General features: G+C 47.2%; 2 protein-coding genes across 20 annotated transcripts in view; both read right to left on the bottom strand.

Moving 5' to 3' along the window:
- The window catches only part of Gle1 (GLE1 RNA export mediator), a 25,425-nt gene extending 22,784 nt beyond the window's left edge, over positions 1 to 2,641 (bottom strand). The window contains exons 1-2 of the mRNA XM_021156319.2: positions 2,468 to 2,641; positions 1,832 to 2,056 (exon numbers count right to left, since the gene is read on the bottom strand). Of these exons, the coding sequence (XP_021011978.1) occupies positions 1,832 to 2,056; positions 2,468 to 2,566 (324 nt within the window). The 5' untranslated portion in view covers positions 2,567 to 2,641. The remainder of the gene's footprint in view (positions 1 to 1,831; positions 2,057 to 2,467) is intronic.
- A 4,621-nt stretch (positions 2,642 to 7,262) lies between these two features.
- Odf2 (outer dense fiber of sperm tails 2) overlaps positions 7,263 to 19,279 on the bottom strand; it is a 43,494-nt gene continuing 31,477 nt past the window's right edge. For 5 of the 19 annotated variants that reach the window (XM_029473295.1, XM_029473324.1, XM_029473321.1 and 2 more), the window contains 7 exons: positions 17,743 to 17,853; positions 17,528 to 17,632; positions 16,063 to 16,221; positions 14,711 to 14,811; positions 12,353 to 12,515; positions 11,631 to 11,756; positions 7,266 to 7,927 (listed from right to left, as the gene is read on the bottom strand). In XM_029473295.1, the coding sequence (XP_029329155.1) occupies positions 7,736 to 7,927; positions 11,631 to 11,756; positions 12,353 to 12,515; positions 14,711 to 14,811; positions 16,063 to 16,221; positions 17,528 to 17,632; positions 17,743 to 17,853 (957 nt within the window). In that variant the 3' untranslated portion in view covers positions 7,266 to 7,735. Of the gene's footprint in view, positions 7,928 to 11,630; positions 11,757 to 12,352; positions 12,516 to 14,710; positions 14,812 to 15,894; positions 16,222 to 17,527; positions 17,633 to 17,742; positions 17,854 to 19,279 lie in introns of those variants that run through there. The other 14 variants (XM_029473287.1, XM_029473297.1, XM_029473303.1 and 11 more) reach the window with 7 other exon arrangements.

Here is a 19,279-nt window from a genome sequence, read left to right as displayed (position 1 = left end):
GGACCCTGAGTTACTTGGCGGGAAATTGGGTTCCCTCCCCCTTCCTTTATAAACTGAGTGTCTGGAATTAGTAAAATTGAGCCTAGATCAGAACTTGTTGTCCTGGCTCCATTCTTTTCTTCCGCCCCGTCTAGTTTCCTCTCTTTTCAGCCTGAACTGCCATTTTCAGTTGAACCGTTCGTGTTGTAGACCGCGGGCGGGCCGCAACAAGGACCCAGTTCTTGCAGTTTAGCACTAGTGACTGTTTCCACCCCTGATAAAACATGAGATTATGACCCATCTATGTATATCTCTCTGAAGAGAATGATCTACTTCCTCAAAGCTGCACCTTTCAATGTTGCCACAAGAGGGGCAAAGTTCAACACAGAATCCTCTGAGGAACATTTGAGGTCCAAACTCTAACACACCCAACTAAGAACCAATATTAAATTTATAAGCCACCAATAATGAAAATAATTTAGTGTCAGAATACAGTCTAAAATGGAGCTGTACACGCTGGGCATGGTGGTGCACGCCTTTGATCCCAGCACTCGGCAGGCAGAGGCAGGCGAATTTCTGAGTTCGAGGCCAGCCTGGTCTACAAAGTGAGGTCCAGGAAAGCCAGGGCTATACAGAGAAACCCTGTCTTGAAAAACCCAAAACAAACAAACAAAAAACTCCAAGAATGGAGTTGTACGAGAATTCTAAGTACTTGTGAGAAAACTCCAAGAAAAAAGTCTTGTGACCTCAGTTTCAACACACAGATGTGTTCTCAGAATATGCACTGCCCCCTCCTACGTGTAGCAGACAGGAATGGGTTTAATTCAGATTATTCATTACAACTGGTTAATATTCATTTACATTTGTCTAAGGAAAATCGTTTTCCCACTGGTGGCTTGTCCTTGTGAATGACTACAGTACCCAGGTGACTTTTCCCTCAGAGTATAAATTATCTGATGCTCTGAGTAAAGTTAGCTATCATATGAGACATCAGCCTTCCTCGTTTTGTAGGCCCTGCTCCCCCAGGTTCATGCTGCCAATGAGAACAGACAACAGGGAACACTGTGTATTATGACATCAACTTTGCTATGTTGTTCCTCTCTGTCTGTCTGTCTGTCTGTCTGTCTGTCTGTCTCTGTCCCTCTCTCTCTCTCTCTCTCTCTCTCTCTCTCTCCATTCCTGGCCCTAACTCATTTACATTCCATCTTCCCCAAAAGGCTAAGAAGCACAAAACTTTCGTTTTGGGTTTGTTTGTTTGTTTGTTTAAGACAGAGTTTCATTATGTAGCCCTGGCTGGCCTAGAAGTTGCTCTGTAGACCAGGATGGTCTTGAATTCACAGGACCCCACCTGTCTCTGCCTTCCAAGTGCTGCACTTAAAGTTGTGCACCACCACACCTGGTGTTACACTGCTTCTCTTTAATAAACTGGTGTTTCTTCTGTGCTGGGGAGATAGATTAAATGGGTAAAGTACAAGCAGGGAAGGCCTAAGGTCTGACTCTATTGATCCTTATAAACATGGCATGGCGGCATGCACTTAAGAGTTCCAGCACCAGAGAAGAAGAGACAGGATGATTTCTGGGACTACTGGCCAGTTAATCCTAATTGATGAGCTCCAGGCCAATGAGGGACACTTGCCTCACAACCCAAGATGAAGGCCTCTGAGACTCAAGACCTAAAGTTGATTTCTGGCCTCCACACACATGAGCATACACACATACCAACAGTGGATGATACGGGAAATACAATTATCTGCAATGGGAAACAATCGTCTCCCCCAAGTCACTGTCCTGTGACTAAACATTTCAACCTTGCAGCCAACAAGTCTTTTGTCTTAAGCAAATTAAGCCTTACCTGGGTTCCATTTGGTGTTGAGGGTGACGGGGATTGTGGGCTACTTCTGACAGGAGACTTTAGTAGTGAGGATTGGTACAGGCCAGATGCAGATCCAGAGGATGGTGAATTATCAGAAGGAGCACTCTCTTGCGTTTGTCCAGAGGTGTTGGGTAGGATGTGATCTACCACCCATCCAGAGTAAGAAGACAGTTTGGGAAGAGACATGCATTCTTCCAAAACATCCTAAAGACAAAAAGATTAAGCCTATTTGTTTTTGTTCTTCTTGTTGTTGTTTTCTTTTTTTGGTTTTTCGAGACAGTATTTCTCTGGGCAGCCCTGGCTGTCCTGGAACTCACTCTGTAGACCAGGCTGGTCTCGAACTCAGAAATCTGCCTGCCTCTGCCTCCCAAGTGCTGGGATTAAAGGCGTGCGCCACCACGCCCGGCACGGTTAAGCCTATTTGTATGTCCATTGGTAAGTATAAGACATTATTGCATGTAATGCTCAACAGCTGAAGGCCCAAGCAAATAAATTAATACAGAAGATTAAAAAAAGGATCGCAGCCCGTCCCGTCCCGTCCCCACGCCCAGTCCTCCACCGCGGTCTCTAGCGAGCCTGCTAAACGCGGGCCGCCGGCCGCCGGCCGCCGCTCACCTCGTAGCGCAGCAGCCACTCGCGGTCGTAGCGCAGGCGGCCTTTGCTGGTGTTGCGGAGCGCCCTCAGAGTTTCCCAGCAGCGACCATCGGACGGCATGGCAAGTCACCAGCTGACACGACTGACAACAAACCCTCGAATCCGCCGCCGAGGAGGCGCCGCCTTCCGCTTCCGGGGTGTCCGCCCCACATCCGGTGCAGCCTCTCCGTAACGGTCGCAGAACCTGTCCGTCAGCAGCGCCCCGCCCACTAGTGAGCGCCTCCCCCTGGACAGAGCAAGAATGCGGGATTGAGTCTAAACTAGCGAGCGACGTGGACCTGAATCTCAATGTAATTTCTCGCAGTCACAATTGCCCGGGCGATGCTCTGCGTTTTTTGACCCATCTACTGCTCATGAGTCCGTGGCAGCGGTTTGAGGTGGATAAGAACCTCAAGAGAACAAGCAGTATTTTTTCTGTTCAGGCGTTAACAGTCCTTACTATCCTTGTTGTGGAGCCTGGTTCATTTTTCAACACCCCATGAGAGCTCACAACTGAAACTCCAACTCAGACGGATCCATTGCCCTCTTTGTGGACTTTTACACTACGCACGCACATCATACATAATACATACATACACACCAAACGTTAATACAAGAGTCCCCCAAGAATGATCTGGGTGAAGCGTTACATAACTTAAACCCCAGCACTCAGGAGGCAGAGGCAAGCAGATCTCTTGAGTTCCAGGCCAGCCCCATCTACAGAGTGAGTTCCAGGACAGTCAGGAAAAGGCCTAGCTAAGAAAAAAACTTCCCAGGAATGGACCCCAATCCAAACAGTTCTACAGGTCAACACTGTGGTGCAGAGCTTACACTAGTTCAGAAAATAAAATAGGAATTACATACCCACACATGCATGTGGTGGTCTACGTTTGACAACTGGTTTTTTTTATTGAGAAATTGTGTAGGAGCCAAGGCATGGTGGTGCATGCCTTCAGTCTTGGCACATGAGAGGCAGAGGCAGGGGATCTGAGTTGGAGACAAGGCTGGTCTACATGAGTTCTGAGCCACCCAGAGCTGTATGGTCGGACCCTGGCTCTAAGGAAATATGTATTTTCAACATGTATGTAAATGTGCATGTGATTAGTGGAGGTGCCTTCTAAGACCAGAGAAATCGAATGCCAAAGAAGCTGGACTGAGTTGCTGGTGGATGTGAGCTTTTGCCTGATGTAGGCAAAAGCGGTCAGCACCTTAGAAGCATTTCTCCAGCCTACCTTGATAAAGTCAAGGTTCTTTCCTCTGTGTCCTGGATGGATGCTTCCCCTCGCACAGCCAGTGGTTAACCAGTGAACTCTCTCCAGTGGCAATCTCTGGAATTTTGGACTTGGGTGAGAATGGCTGAGATGCTATAGTTATCTGAATGAGAATGGCCACCATAGGCTGAAACTGCTTGGGGAAAATTGTATCGTTACTAGTGGAGGGGTTCATTAGTGTAGGCTTGGGGGTTTAAAAGGACTTGTGAGGGGCTGGTGAGATGGCTCAGTGGGTAAGAGCACCCGACTGCTCTTCCGAAGGTCCAGAGTTCAAATCCCAGCAACCACATGGTGGCTCACAACCATCNCTCACAACCATCCGTAACAAGATCTGGCGCCCTCTTCTGGAGTGTCTGAAGACAGCTACAGTGTACTTACATATAATAAATAAATAAATCAAAAAAAAAAAAAGAAAAAACAAAACAAAACAAAAAAAAAGTCTTAACTTTACATTTAAAAAAAAAAAAGACTTGTGAATCCTAGTGCTCCTCGGATGCCTCCCAGTGTGGATCCAGATGTGAACTCTGTGCTATGTAGTCCACAATTACAAACTCTAACCCTCTCAAATAATAGGCCAAATTCAACTCTTTTTTTAAATGTAATTTAATTTTATTTATTTATTTATTTATTTATTTTGTGGCCAGGATGTGGTGGTGCATACCTCACTCTGTAGACCAGGCTGGCCTGGAACTCAGAAATCCCCTTGCCTCTGCCTCCCAAGTGCTGGGATTACAGGTGTGTGCCACCACATCCAGCTTGCCAGTTGTAGGTCTTGAACCCAGAACTGGCCCTGGGATGCAAGTGTTTTATTCTACATGGATCTTCAAAGCGGCATCTCTTGAGGGAACTTGAGCTGCTGCTGGCTCTATGAAGGTGGCATAGTACTGGAGCTTTGGCTAGGACTGAGTCTTATCTATGGAGCTGAGTCTGATGTGTCTTCAACTGCTACAGATTGAACTGGGTCCATGGCTTTTGTTGATGAAAATAGGCCAGTGGTTGCTGTAGTCTGGGTATGGGCAGCCAGCACCACACCCAGAATGTTCCCCAGGACCAGTCAAGACTGAAGAAGGGATGGGAAGATTCCAGAGGAGCTGGGTGGAAAGACAGAGCAAATATCTGCTAGGCTTGGGGACACGGGATCACTGCTGGTGCAGTGAGTGTGGGCTCTCTCACCTCAATTCCCAGGAGATTTTATATGTTTTGGGGGATGCTCCCGAAAGTATCTAGACCTCCTGTTCTTAAACCATATCCGGATCTGGTATTCCATCACACATACACTTTGTGCCAGCTACTGGCATTGTTTGAAGGAAGGATACTTGGACTTTACAAGGAAAAAATTTTCCAGCTTACTCTTTTGTTCTGGGCTATACCTGGTGCGCCCTTTCCACTGCCTGATAGGAGACTTTTGGGGAACATGTGGCCTTGGAAAGACCTGAGGAGCTACAAGTGGAGCTGAGGGACAGGGGCAAACTTGAAAGCCTGGGTTCACTGGGGATCCTGGAGACATCTATAGACCTTCAAGGTGTGTGTGTGTGTGTGTGTGTGTGTGTGTGTGTGTATGTGTTGTGGTCTTTGGCGATAATGAGGCATTAAGGGGACCTGGATCCACTTAGAGACATTCAGGTAATAGAGGGTGCTTTAGGGCATTTGGTGAAAATGAGGCACTAGCAGGGCTGGAGGCATTTGGAGATCTGGGGGACAATGAAGGTCTAGAGATCCAATGTGTAGATAGAATCTTGGGGGAGCATTCTGCATTGGAAAGCCTGGAAAATCAATAGGCTCCCGCATCTTGACATACTCTGTTTTGGTGTGTGTGTGTGTGTGTGTTTAAATTGGTTGTGATGTTTTATCACAGGAATAGGAAAGCAAGAGAAGAGTCAAGGCCAGAACTCAGGCCAATGGCAGCTAGAAGAAAGTGACCCCTCTGAAGAGCAAGCTTTGCTTTTTACTCATTGGTTGGTTTTTGGTTGGTGATGGTGGATGGGCAGGGTCCTGAGGCTAGAGAGATGAGCTGGGTCAGCAGTTGAGCACATGTTACTCTTATTGAGAGCATGGTTTCAATTCCCAGCATGCATGGTGGTTCTCAACCATCCCCAACTCCAGTACCAGGGACGCTGATGCCCTCTTCAGAGAGCACCAAGAACATGTGTGTGTCTCACAGCACACACATACATGCAGGCCACCCACACATAAAATAATATGTACACAAATCCAATTTAAAATGAATGGGGATGGGGGTGGGGTGGCACACACCTTTAATCTCAGCACTTGGCAGAGGCAGGTGGATTTCTGAGTTCGAGGCCACCCTGGTCTACAGAGTGAGTTCCAGGACAGCCAGGACTACACAGAGAAACCCTGTCTCGAAAAACCAAAAAAAAAAAAAAAAAAAAAAAAAGAATGGAAAGAAAAACCAAAACCAACCCTAGGCTCTCCCATGTGCACATTCTAGTAAGTGTTCTCTCCCACGCATTCAATGCAGGAAAAGAAACAACGGCCCCAAATCTTTATCACCCAGAAAGTGGGTAGTATTTAATAGAAAACATAGGCACACCCCACAGGTGTAAGTGATCCTCCGCAAACCCTAAGTATCGAGGCCTGACGGGTGCCTAGTCTCCGGCCACCAGATGCTTTCTCTTCTAAAACCACAAAGAGCGGCTGCCTATCTTGCCCACAATGAAATGACTTTCTCACAGATTTTCTTAAGTCGTTTAAAAAAAGACTTTCCTGCCTCTGTCTCCCCAGTGCTTACGACAGGTATGTGTCACCTCACTCAGCTTGATCATTTATAAAGTAAGGAGGGGATAAGGGAAATCAAAGGAGTCTGACATAGTGATAAAAACTTTATTTCCTGTAAAACCACACAAAATTTTCAAAAATAAATGAATCCCAGAGATACAAAGAGAACAGAAAAGCAATGAGATAGGAATTCTGATTGTCAGGCCGGACGGTCGTGAGGACCAAGTGGCCTGTAGGAAACAGACATGGGAGGTTTCCCCTGGCACTAAAGAGAACACTGCTTCCTGCCCTACCCACCAAGAGGAGAAAAGCTGACTCCCCTTCAGCAGAGCATCCACTACAGCTGGAACAATACAGATCACCATGGCCCCTGCGCAAGGATGACACTGTTGGGTATTGTTCCTGGAGTAAGAGGCTGGGAGTTACAGTTCCCAGAACTGTGAAACCAGACCACATGGTTACAAGCACACTTGCCACTGTTAGGTCTGTGTCCAAACAGTTCACTGTGAACACACCTGCTGTAGCTGGGACTATGCCAGTTGCTATGTAATGAGTGACGCAAACAACGGATTTATTTTCATGACATTTGTAGCTACAGATTCCACAGGAGCAAGGGAGCCGTGAACATCTCATCTCCATGAGCCCTGACTAATTTACCTCAGATACTAATTTACCTGTTTTCACTATTTCTCGATACAAATAAAGTTCTATTTTTATTAAAAAATAAACTAAAAAATAAATAAATAAAAAGGAAAGAAAAGGCAATGCAGGCATTCAGTTGGAGAAGGATTCCTGCAACTTCAGCTCAAAAAACCCCCGAGAGAAAGAGAGAGAGAGAGAGAGAGAGAGAGAGAGAGAGAGAGAGAGAGAGAGAGAGAGAGATGGATGCCTGGTATGCCTGGAAAGAGGAGGGCTGGGAGGAGTCTGCATGAACAGTCCGTCCAAACATTCCCTGAGGAAAGGAAGCAGACTCTGTATGTAAAGTTCCAGGGATTTCAAAATCTGGTACCTAATGTGGCAAATGTATGGCTGTGAGGATTAGAGAAGTCCACCAGGTTCCCAGGTCAGGAAAGATAACCAGATTGTTCCTGACTCATCCCTGGCTGCTCTAGGAGCCTTCCTGGCATTAGTTGAGAAACAGACCCTGAGCACATTTGAAAACGAGTGGGCTTGCCAGCTATGGTTTGCTAACTCCACAGTTGTCTGGCATCAGGCATGGGCTTTACACCCTGGACAGGTGGCCTCAGGCAGGGGGCGATCGGGAGCGGATGGGTGAGCTTGTCAGGTAGGAGGATGTATAGGGAGCATCCCCAAACACATTTGCATAAGAGGCCTTGAGGAATTGGACATAATTCTGCATGCTGCGGTTGGTACTCTCAGACTGCTCCAGGCGATCTTTCAGATCCTGTAGGCGGCTCTGGTATCTGCGATCCGCCTAACGGAAGAAAGAGAACAGGGACCAAGAATAAGAAGGCAACAGTGGGCAATCAGAGACAAAGGCATCCTCTTCTAGGGTGCCAACACTGGGAGAGGCACATAGCGCCTGGGGTTGAGATGGGTTTTATCCCCTTGGGTGGGGGTGGGGGAAGTTAGTTGCTTGGTTTTGGGTTTCTCTTTGTTTTTTAGTGTTGCTTCTCTGTGTAGTCCTGGCTGTCCCGGAACCCACTCTCTATAAGTCAGAATGGGCTCCAACTCAGAGGTCTTCATGCTCCACCTCTGAGGCATACTCAACCACCAACCAGCTCTTTAACTGTTTTGAACTAACGCCTCAGCAAGCTGCCCAGAGGACTTAGTACATGGCCTTGAATTAGTTACAATTTTCCTGACTTAACCACCTGAGTGCTGTTACTATGGCAACATACACCAAGTCAACATACCTGGCTGAGTTCAATTTTATTATTTGAGAAAGAGTCTCACTATGTAGTTAGTTAGAAGTGACTCCAAGGAACCAGGTGCTTTCTTCTAGCACACCCACGCTTGGTGTACAGAGTGAGTTGTAGTTCAGCCAGGGCTACACAAAGAAGTCCTGTCTCAAAAGAAGAAGAAAAGGGAAAAAAAAAAAAAAAAAAAGCAAGCAAGCAGCCTGGGACTAGAGCTGAGCATGGTACTGCTGCATCAGCAATGGGAAGGGCTCAAGGGCTGCTCTTCTCCCGCATCCTCAGCAAAACATGCTATCATTTGTTTATTTTTTAGGCAGGGAATCATGTAGCCCAGGCTGGCCTCAAATTTGCTCTGTAGTTGAGAATAATGTTGAACTGTGGATCCCTCTGCTATGCTGAGGTCACAAGCACGCACCTCCTTGACTGATTTTGTTTTTTAATACTTAATAGGAATTAAACCCAGGGATTCAAACATACAAGCATGGACTCTCCCTATCAACTGAGGTTTAGCCACAGTTATTTTCTTCAAAAAAATGTTTTACACATATTTGTGAATGTGGTTCTCCCCTTTATTTATTTATTTATTTATTTAATTTATTTAATATATGTGAGCACAATCTCGCTGTCCTCAGACACACCAGAAGAGGTCATTGGATCCAATTACAGATGGCTGTGAGCCGCCATTGTGGGTGCTGGGAACTGAACTCAGGACCTCTGCAAGAGCAACCAGCACTCTTAACCCCTGAGCCATCGCTCCAGCCTTCATGGTTTTCTTAACCCTTGAGCCATCGCTCCAGCCTTCATGGTTTTCTTAACCCCTGAGCCATCGCTCCAGCCTTCATGGTTTTCCCCTTCCACCATAAGGATTCTAAGGAACTCAGCTCATCAGGCTTGGTGGCAAGTGTGTTACCCACTTACCCATTTCCTCACTACAGACACTCCATTGAGCTGGGCATGGTAGTGCACATCACGAATCCCAGCACTCAGGAGGCAGACCAAGGCAGAGCTCTATGCATTTGAGGCCATCCTACTCTACATAATGAGTTCCAGACCAGCCAGAGATACATAGTGAGACACTGTTTTAAAAACAAGCTAAATTAAGGAAATATTCATTTTCTTCCCACTTAGGACAGTATCAGCTATCAAACAAAAAGGCTGGAGATTAAAGGTGTGCGCCACCACACCCGGCAAGTTTTATTTCTTTTAAGGATTTATTTATTATTATATATAAGTACACTGTAGCTGACTTCAGACACACTAGAAGAGTGCGTCAGATCTCATTATGGGTGGTCGTGAACCACCATGTGGTTGCTGGGATTTGAACTCAGGAGCTTCGGAAGAGCAGTCAGTGCTCTTACCTGCTGAGCCATTTCGCCTGCCCTTAAAGTTTTATTTTTAAATATCTGTATGTATTTGCTTGGAGTATGTACACATAAATGCCGTGTCTGGGGGCCAGAGCTGTTGTAACCCCTGGAGCTGGAATCCCCTGAAAAGGATGCTCAGCAGCAGACCCAGGTCCTCTGTAATCCTAATCTCAGGCCATCTCTACAACCCCACCCCTTTACCTGTCAATCTTTCTTCTTTTGCTTTGCCATACTGACTATAACACTTCTTAGAGAAGTTCTTCTGGGTTCTATGCATTTGTGACTCTAAATACCTCAAGTTTGAGGGTCGATCCCTTTTAATAAATATCTCTGTGTGTAATCTCATCAACTTGACTCTCTGCCTTCAGGGTTCCAGTTCCTTCTGTCTTGACAGTTCTTAGACTTGGTCTCTTAATAGTATCCCAGAAGATTCTGATACTGTGGTCATGTTTGGGTTTTTTGGTTGGTTGGTTTTGGTTTTTGAGACAGGGTCACTCTACTATACAGTCCTGGCTACCCCAGACCAGGCTGGCATCAAATTCCAACATCCACCTGCCGATGCCTCTCAATGGAGGGAGTGAAAGCTATGAGCTCGCATGGCAGGCTGTTTGCCTCTCCACGCTCATGTCTGAGTGGGCTTGGCTGACCATGCCCTCCTCCTTTCCTCAGCTTCTTTCTTCTGCTTGCTTTGGTCTTCTCTGATGCTTTCTCCTGTTTTCTAAATCATCTGGTCACTTCCAACGTTTCTGGGTTTCCCCATAATCACAATTTCTTTTCTGTTTGTTTTGGTTTTTGGGTTTTTTTTTTTTTGTTGTTGTTGTTTTTTTGTTTTGTTTTTTGGGTTTTATTTTTGTTTTTTTATTTTTGTTTTGTTTTGTTTTGTTTTGAGACAGGCTTTCTCTGTGTAGCCCTGGCTGTCCTGGAACTCACTTTGTAGACCAGGCTGGCCTTGAACTTCAGATCACTCATCCTTTTTCCCCCTGAACTTCTGAGATCTTCATCTGGCATATCACCGACCTCCATGCGTTTGGGTTAACGTTCTTCAGGATGACCACGTTACCTTTATTTTCATGTTTGCATAGGTGTACAGAGGCAAAATGGGGCAACAGTCACTGCGTATGTGGGATGCCTGGCCTCCTATGTGGATGCTGGGATACAAACTCCAGTCCTATGACCTTTAACTGATGAGCCAAAGAGAATATCAGATGCCCTGGAACTGTAGTTACAGACTGAGCCGTCGTCACATGGGTGCTGGGAGCCAAACCCAGGTCTTACCCAGGAGCAAGCAGTGCTCACAGCCACTGATCCAACTCGCCAGGCCCCAAACCATCGGGGACTCTCCTTAGTAGTCAGCCCCGAGCACCACAGGCCACAGACACAGACCTGCACTGTGAGAGTGCTGTCTGTCTACTCAGGGAGTCGCCCTTCCTCCTGGGTACTTCTCAGGCGCTCTTTTACATCTTCATGATTTCCCTTGCTTTGGAGTAAGAGTTATTTTTACTTATTTTGACTCTCTCTCATGTACTCACATGGAGATAGCCTCTACCCCATGATTTTATCCCTAACAGGAATTTGATAATCTCGTAAGTCTATGGATACACTAAAAGCTGTTCAGCTATGCAGTAAGTGTTTATGGGTATAAATGACATCTTGTAACTGTGATTTTAAGAAGTGATGTAACAGGAGCCATAGCTCAGGAGTAGCAGTTTGCCTCACACCATCAAGACTCTGTGTTCAATCCCAAGTACCAAAAAGGGAAGGGAGGTCTACCCAGAATTAATTCTTAAAGGATGGTAAGGTGACTGGGGATAATAACCTAGGTGAGACTCACGAAAACACTTGCAGGCAGTTGTGCAGGTCGCCTGAGGAAGCCCTGCCCACTAGCCCAACTCACATCATCACGAGTCCGCCGCAGCTGGCCAAGTTCTGTCTTGGTCCTGCTCAGCTGGGTCTCAAGGTCCAGGATTTTGCTCTGGGCTGCTCGTTCCTTGGAGAGCGCCTGTTCCTTGGTTTGCTCCACCTACACACAAAGTACAGAGGTAAGGAAGGCTAGCTGACCTGACAGACATGGCTGGCCACACCCACTGGTCAGTCACACTCATCCACACATCAGTATGCAAAATATTCTGGAGCCTTAGAGCAGAAGCTAACTAGTGGGAGTCTCTCTCTCTCTCTCCCCTCTCTCTCTCCCCCCTTAGCCCCCACCTCTCTTTATGTGTATTGGTGTTTTGCCTACATTGTATGTCTGTGCCGGTGCTAGATTCCTTGGAATTGGAATTACAAACTGCTGTGAGCTGCCATGTGGGCGCTGGGAATTGAACCTGGGTCCTCAAGAAGAGCAACTAGTGCTGTTACTCATCTCTCTAGCTCTGAGGGAAGCTTACCAGCCTCCTTTTTGCCTGACCTTTTCCAGTATTCCTATAATGTGAAAAAACTTCCCAGAATCTCAAGAAGAGCAATGTACATGAGCAATAGCACAAACGGCCAATCCTCGACAACAGACACCCATTTCCTCCTCACAACGCATTCAGGAAGAAGATGCTCCCATTCTTCAGATGGGAGAGTAGGCCAAGAAAGGGCCAGAACACAAAGCAAACTAGGAGTACAATGACTGACCTGTCGCCTGGCATCTTCAATGGCACTCTCCAACTGCCTCGCCAAGGACCCACACTCCCTCGTTTTCTCTTCCAGCCGGAGCTGAGCCTGGTGGATTGCCTCCTCCCTCTTGGCAATCACCTGTAGGAACTCGACATTCTGGGCGCTGGTAGCCTCCAGTTTCCTAGGTGAGAGCACTCCATTAGACCCTGCAATGACCTACCTGCCTTGATCCACTGCCAGGGGGCTTCTGCCTCCTCTGAATTGGGAATCTTGTCACTTGAACAATCTTCAAGGAGCCACAGGAAGAAACAGAAAGCATTTTCAGATCAGCAAGGTGACTGCTGGACTGTGCATCTGCAACAGTGGGTCACAGGACAGTGGGGAGAGCGGAAAGGACTGCATGTGCAACTGAGTGCACATGGTGGTCTTTTCATAGTGTCACACAGAGAACAGCAACCTGCAGCTCACAGAAGGCCTGTCGTCACCAACCCATTCTGGGAATAAGGGTGTGAAGCCTGAGGGAAACAGGAGAAACAGGACTGAGGGCAGCACAGCTGACAGGTCTGTCACCAAAGCCCAGCTCAGCAAAAAGACTTCAGCTGAGCCACACAGTAGCTTATGTGATAGACACAGGACAGCTGTGGCCACCCTACTTTATGCACCATCTCTCCTGTTTCTCCAGAACAGCATCATCTTTAAAGAACACTCATTGCAGGTCCTGTTGAACCTAGCTATGTTTGTGGGTCAGTTTGGCAGAGCAGAGGCCATCTGGTTCAGACCCACTGTGGGCTACCCTGACCTTTAAGGCAATTAAGACCCTAAGACCCTTAGCCCTCCAACTTTTTCTTTTAAAGATTTATTTATGTATGAGTATACTGTAGCTGTCTTCAAACACATGAGAAGAGAGCATCAGATCTCATTACAGAAGGTTGTGAGCCACCATGTGGTTGCTGGGAATTGAACTCAGAACCTCTGAAAGAGCAGTCAGTGCTCTTAACTGCTGAGCCATCTCTCCCAAGACAGGGTTTTATAACACAGCCCAAGCTGGTCTCTAGCTGGCAGCAATCCTCCTGCCTTAGCCTCCCAAGTACTGGGACTAGTGGTGTGCTACCACTCTGGGGTCCTAGTCCTCTGCTTGCAGATGCCACCATGGTTCTGGAAGAAGAGTTCCCAGCTTAAGGAACATCATTTGTAGGAACCGGCTGTGTGCATCTGGGCAAGTTATAATCATTGCCTGAGCTTGGTTTCCTTACAGATAACATTTGGGTCGTCCACGCCTATGACCTCAGAACTCAGTTGGCTGAGTCAATTGGAGTTGCAGGCCACAAACTTACACTCTGGCTCAAAGAGGCAAACTATGGGACAGGCAAACTATGGTTCAGTGGGTAAAAGTGCTCGCTGAAAAGCGCCATGGCCAGAGTTCAATCCACAAGACCCACATTGTGAAAGAAGAGAACTGACTCCCACAAGTTGTCCGCTAATACCTACACCCATGCAGTTACCTATGCTGTGTACAAATATATAGGAATAAATAAAAATAGGGTTAAAAAAGATAGGAGCTAGAGAGATGGCCTGATGTTTAAGAGCACACACTGCTCTTGCAAAGGACAAACCAAGTTCAGGTCCCAGGACTCACATCAGGCAGTTCACAACTGCCTATAACTGCAGCTGCAGAGGCTCTGAGTCACTGTGGGCATCTGTACATACTCCCAGACACTCACAAATAGAGACAATTAAAAAATAAAGTATATCCTTGAAAAAAAAAGGTCACTAATTAGGACTAATAGTACCAGCTGGCAACCATATACAACCAGCTTGTGAGTGAGGCAGGAGAGCCCTTTCTGAGACCCTCTCACTGAAGACTGCTGTGTCTCAGGCGGCACACTACTCCTACACTCATCCTTCCTCACACCTGGAACCAGGTCCAGCAGAGTTAAAGCATCTACCCATGGTCACAAGGGACCGGACCTGAGGCCAGGGCTTCCGACACCAAGCGCTGTGAGCTTCACCTACGCCTGTCTCTAACAGTCTGTAGGAAGATCAGGGAGGTCACAGAAATGCTGGTCAGCAGCACGCGGGTGCTCTGGCTGCTTCACTCAAAGCAGGCCTGCTGGTCTTCTTGAGATAATCGCGCCTACCAGAAGACTGTCCTTTGATCGTATGGTCCCACAGCATCTCTCCCGGCTGACACCCCCCTTCCTCTCGTCCACAAGGCTTACCACTGACACGTAAGCAGCTCTTCCTCTGAGTTCTGCCTAGTACCTTCCAGGACCTTGAGTCCTTCCAATACTTCAGCACACTAAGCACAAAGCAGCTAAGTGGCAGAAAGTCTCAGGTCCTAGGAAGAGGACAGACATGGGACCAAGTGCCTCTAACCTCTCCAGTTCATCCACCTTCTGACTCAGCTGTTTATTTTCCTTCTGGGAAGCCTGATGTTTCTCTCTCGCCATCTCCAGCTTGTCCCCCTGATGTTCGATCTAAAATGACAGGAACGCAGTCTGGTTTATGCGGGCATTTCTGGTAAGGTTGAGGAATGAAGGGATTCCCCGTTCTCCTGTGACAGCATCCACACCCAGGAAAGAGGCAGACTGCCCTCAGCCGGTGTCCCATATTCAACCAACAACCTGGAAGAGACAAGAGAACAGGGGTGGGGCAGACCTGCTCCACCCCCAACACTGGGAGAACACAGGTTAGATGCTGGTTCCTGATGACAAGAGGGCTGCAGAAGCCCCACGGGGACTGTAGTAGACACGGGGCGTTAGCAGCACATTGTACAACAAACCCCAAGCTTTACCATTGTGTTGGCAGCACTGATTCCACCTCCCTAATGGGGCAGTGCGGCAGGGCAATAGGCCAGCAGGTCTGACAAGTTACCATGGATGCTGCGTTAGTGAGAGCTCAAGAGACCCCAAGAACATTCAATTGTCTGAAAGTCATGGGTTCAAATCCCTGTGGATACTGAGCATCTCTGTGACATAGGGACTCTTGTTTCCCCTCTAGGTCTCAGGGTGTTACTGAAGGAAGAACCCATGGGGCAGTGTGATTGCTCAGAAGCTGACACGTCAGGAGACTCCAGCATTTTCGGGGGTAGAGGCAGGATTAAGAGTTTAAGATCACTCTTGGCTACACAGTAATTTCAAAATTAATGTGAAGCCTGTTTCAAAAAAACAAAAACAAACAAAAGAAAGACTTTAAAGAGAAAAGATTAAGAGACCGCCCATGTCAGATTTAAGTAAATTCTGTGTCATGTCTTGAACAGTGCAGGGTACGGTTCCAGAAACTGAGAGACAGACAGCTTCTGGACAAAGGGGCTGCTTGCTTCTCTCAGAAGAGAATCCTAGGTAAGTAGATCTGTGGAAAACAAGGAGAGGCAGTTAAAGCTTGAGAAAGATGGAACAGTGGACAAGCGGTGGGTGCCACAGATCCTCTGGGTGTCCTCTCTGTGGCTGCAGGTCGGAGCATGGCAGCAGGATATGCAAGGCAGAAGCAGGCAGAGCGTGGCGGCCATAGCAAGGCAGTGGCGAGTCTATAGCTACAATCACTTTGTGCAACACGCAGGGTTTGGCACACCAGACTTTTATTTCACAGCACTGATGATAGCTCACTCCTTTCAGAAATCGGCAGCCAAGAAAAAGGAAGTGGTCCTCCCTTGGGGGGCGTGCAGCTCATCTCGGTAAGCGGGCCCCTGCTCGGGCCAGTTCATGGGATCCCTTCTGCCAGTCCCTTACCCGGCTGCGCAGGTCTGAAATGATGGCTGTGAGGTCGATGTTCTTCCTCTCGTAGCCCTGCAGCTGGTCTTGGCACTCAGCCAGCTTGGCCTCCGTGATCTTGAGGATGTCAGGCAGCTGTTGTAGGTCAGCCAGCTGTGACTGGAACTGCCGACGGGCCTGAAGCAGGAAAAGAAGCCCAGCATTGGTAAGATCCCATCTGAGAACACAGCAGGGCTGACCCAGTCCCGCTGGCAGGAGTCGGTCTGCTCCCGCTGAGGCAGAGCAGGCTGATCTTGGCAGGGCACACTGAGCCTACACCCTGGGACACTTGCAGTAGCCATTCATTCAGTCAGGAAATATCAGTGGTGACACCACATTTCAGCACCATCCTGAGGGCTCTCTGCAGTCACTTTATTTGAACAATAATAAAAAAAGGACAATTTAGGAGCTGGAGAGATGGCTCAGTGGTTAGAACACTGACTGCTCTTCCAGAGGTCCTGAGTTCAAATCCCAGCAACCACCTGGTGGCTCACAGCCATCTGTAATGGGATCAGATTCCCTCTTCTGGTGTGTGTCTGAAGGACAGCAGTATACTCACATATAAAAATAAAGTCTTTTTTAAAAAATTAAATTAAATTAAATTAAATTAAAAAGGGACAATTAAAAACCAAAAAACAAACCCACAAAGGACAGTAAGGGTGAGAGGCTCAAACGTAGCTAAAGTCTAGTTTAAAAGCCAGGATTACCGGCTGAGATGACTCCAAAGCCCCTAGGAAGGCAGCCATGATGATACAAATTTCAGGGAGGATTAGAAATAGCTGGCCCTGCCGGGCGTGGTGGCGCACGCCTTTAATCCCAGCACTCGGGAGGCAGAGGCAGGNGGNTTTCTGAGTTCGAGGCCAGCCTGGTCTACAAAGTGAGTTCCAGGACAGCCAGGGCTATACAGATAAACCCTGTCTCAAAAAACCAAAAAAAAAAAAAAAAAAAAAAAAAAGAAAGAAAGAAATAGCTGGCCCTGCTGCTGCATCCTTAAGCTTTAAGGCTGTGACCAGAGGCAGAATTGAGCTGCTCCCGTAACTGCTGGCTGAGCCCGACTCAGACTGCCCAAGGGAATCTTTAAGACAATTACTACACCCCAACCAGCCAAAAGCTCTGAAGAGAAAGACCCTTCCAGAGGGGATGCTAGGCACATTTATAGATGCTACAAAAACAGAGTTCAGGCAGAAAAAAATGGGCATCCAAGTGCCTGCCCACCATGTAGATCTGAGTCCACCTTGCCAAAGGGGCTTTTTTTTTTTTTTTTTCCAAACCAAAAGGGGAAAATGGAACTAGAAAGACAGTATAGAGAAAGAGCCAGGGAGGGGACAACAAACAAAGAAAAATTGGGTGGGGTGGGAGCCAGAGAGAAATCAGTTACTCTTGTGAGCCAAATCAGGCAGGAAAAGGGCCCAGGCAGTGAGGAGAGCACAGAAGGGGACAGTACCGCCTCGATCTCTTTGTTCATCTCGTCTTTAAGCATCTTGTTCTCTTTGTCGCAGCGCTCTAGCTGCGCAGCCACTTCATCAGCCTCCAATCTTGTTTTCATCACCTAGGGAACAATAAAACCACAGTGGATGCTCTTTGCAGACCCCCCCCCCATCTTCTCCTCGAAAGACTGCGAGCCAACGAGCAGGGGACCAGGCTGCCCGCGGCGTCTACCTGGCTCTTGTAGTTGTCTATCATCCCCTCGTAGTTCTTCACTGACGCCTTCAGCTGCTGAACCTCCAAGTGAGCCTGGTTGAGCTTGTCCTCCATAGGGGCAAAGCTAGCCTAAAGAAGGGAGGGCTTGTGAGCAACGTAGATGAAGGGTCAAGATGAGGGCCTCCTGACCCTCAGTGTACTTCTAGGAGCCAGCAAAGAACATACATACATGCATGAATACATACATATATTATATATACATACATTTTTTACACACACACACACACAGTCTATTCATCAGCGAGTAAGTCTCCAAATATGACCCCCAAATGTGGACAGAGTTAATGACAAATTTCTCATTCCAAAGGCAACACACAGTCTCTAAAGGAAAGACAGCTTGGTGCAGCCAAGTGGCAATGCACTTGCCTAGCATGCTAGAAAGAAAAGGAATATCAAACCCATGGATCACGTGACCAAGCCTTAAGAGTTGGCCTCAGAGCTATTGTTCTCTAACTTGCTTCAGGAAAAAACAAATTATACGATGCTTTCAAAACACTTAAGATACTTTTTAAAATTAACAATATGTTGTAAACGTATTTTCAAGACATTAAATTCCATCACCTCTCAAGATAGTTACCTGCTATGTAAATGGATTTGCAATATAGATAAGTAGGAAACAGGAGAAGATGAACATACATGTATGTGTGCACATGAATGTGTGTACACACACACACAGGCAGAGTGAGCGCTGGCTCATGTTCAGTCCCAGCTCTCAATGGGCTGAGGCAGGACTGTTGCAAGTCTGAGGCTAATAAATAAATAAGAAAGAGGAGGGCAGAGGCAGAAACGGAAGGAGAAGAGAGAAGGCTTAAGACACTGGCCTGGAGAGAAGAAAGGGTTGGAGCTCAGCCTCATGGTACAGTGCTGGCTTAGCATGCAAAAGGCCCTGACCTCCGACCTCAGCATCAGAGAGAGAGAGAAATGGGGAGCAGCACCACAGACAGGGAAAGGAAGCTTAGGAGTGTCAGCTGGGTGGAGTCAGCGCGCTTGGCTGTCACCATTAGGACAAACACACTCACTATGACAAGAGACCTATATCTGATGCCTTAGCACATGTCAAGTGCTTCCCTACTCCTGAGAGACTCCCCTAGCTTCTGTGATTTTTTGTTTTTTGTTTTTTTTTTTGTTTTTGTTTTTGTTTTTTCGAGACAGGGTTTCTCTGTGTAGCCCTGGCTGTCCTGGAACTCACTCTGTAGACCAGGCTGGCCTCGAACTCAGAAATCTGCTTGCTTCTGCCTCCCAAGTGCTGGGATTAAAGACGTGTGCTACCATTGCCTGGCTTTCTGTGATGTTTTAAACTTTTCCTATGAACATATCTGACCACCTAAGGGGATATATTTCTAACCATACTTTCAATGGCACAGTATAAACTGAACAGATACACCAGGCTATAATCCCTAAGTATTGGATTCTGAGGTTGTTAATTTTGTTTGAGATAGGGTCATCTCTGTGTATCCTAAACTCACCTGAAACACTCATCTCTCTCTCTCTCTCT

Source organism: Mus caroli, chromosome 2 (genome assembly GCF_900094665.2).
Source record: "Mus caroli chromosome 2, CAROLI_EIJ_v1.1, whole genome shotgun sequence".
Classification (NCBI taxonomy): Eukaryota; Metazoa; Chordata; class Mammalia; order Rodentia; family Muridae; genus Mus; species Mus caroli.
Note: the sequence above shows the minus strand (reverse complement) of the source record. Positions and strands in the feature narration are given on the sequence as shown.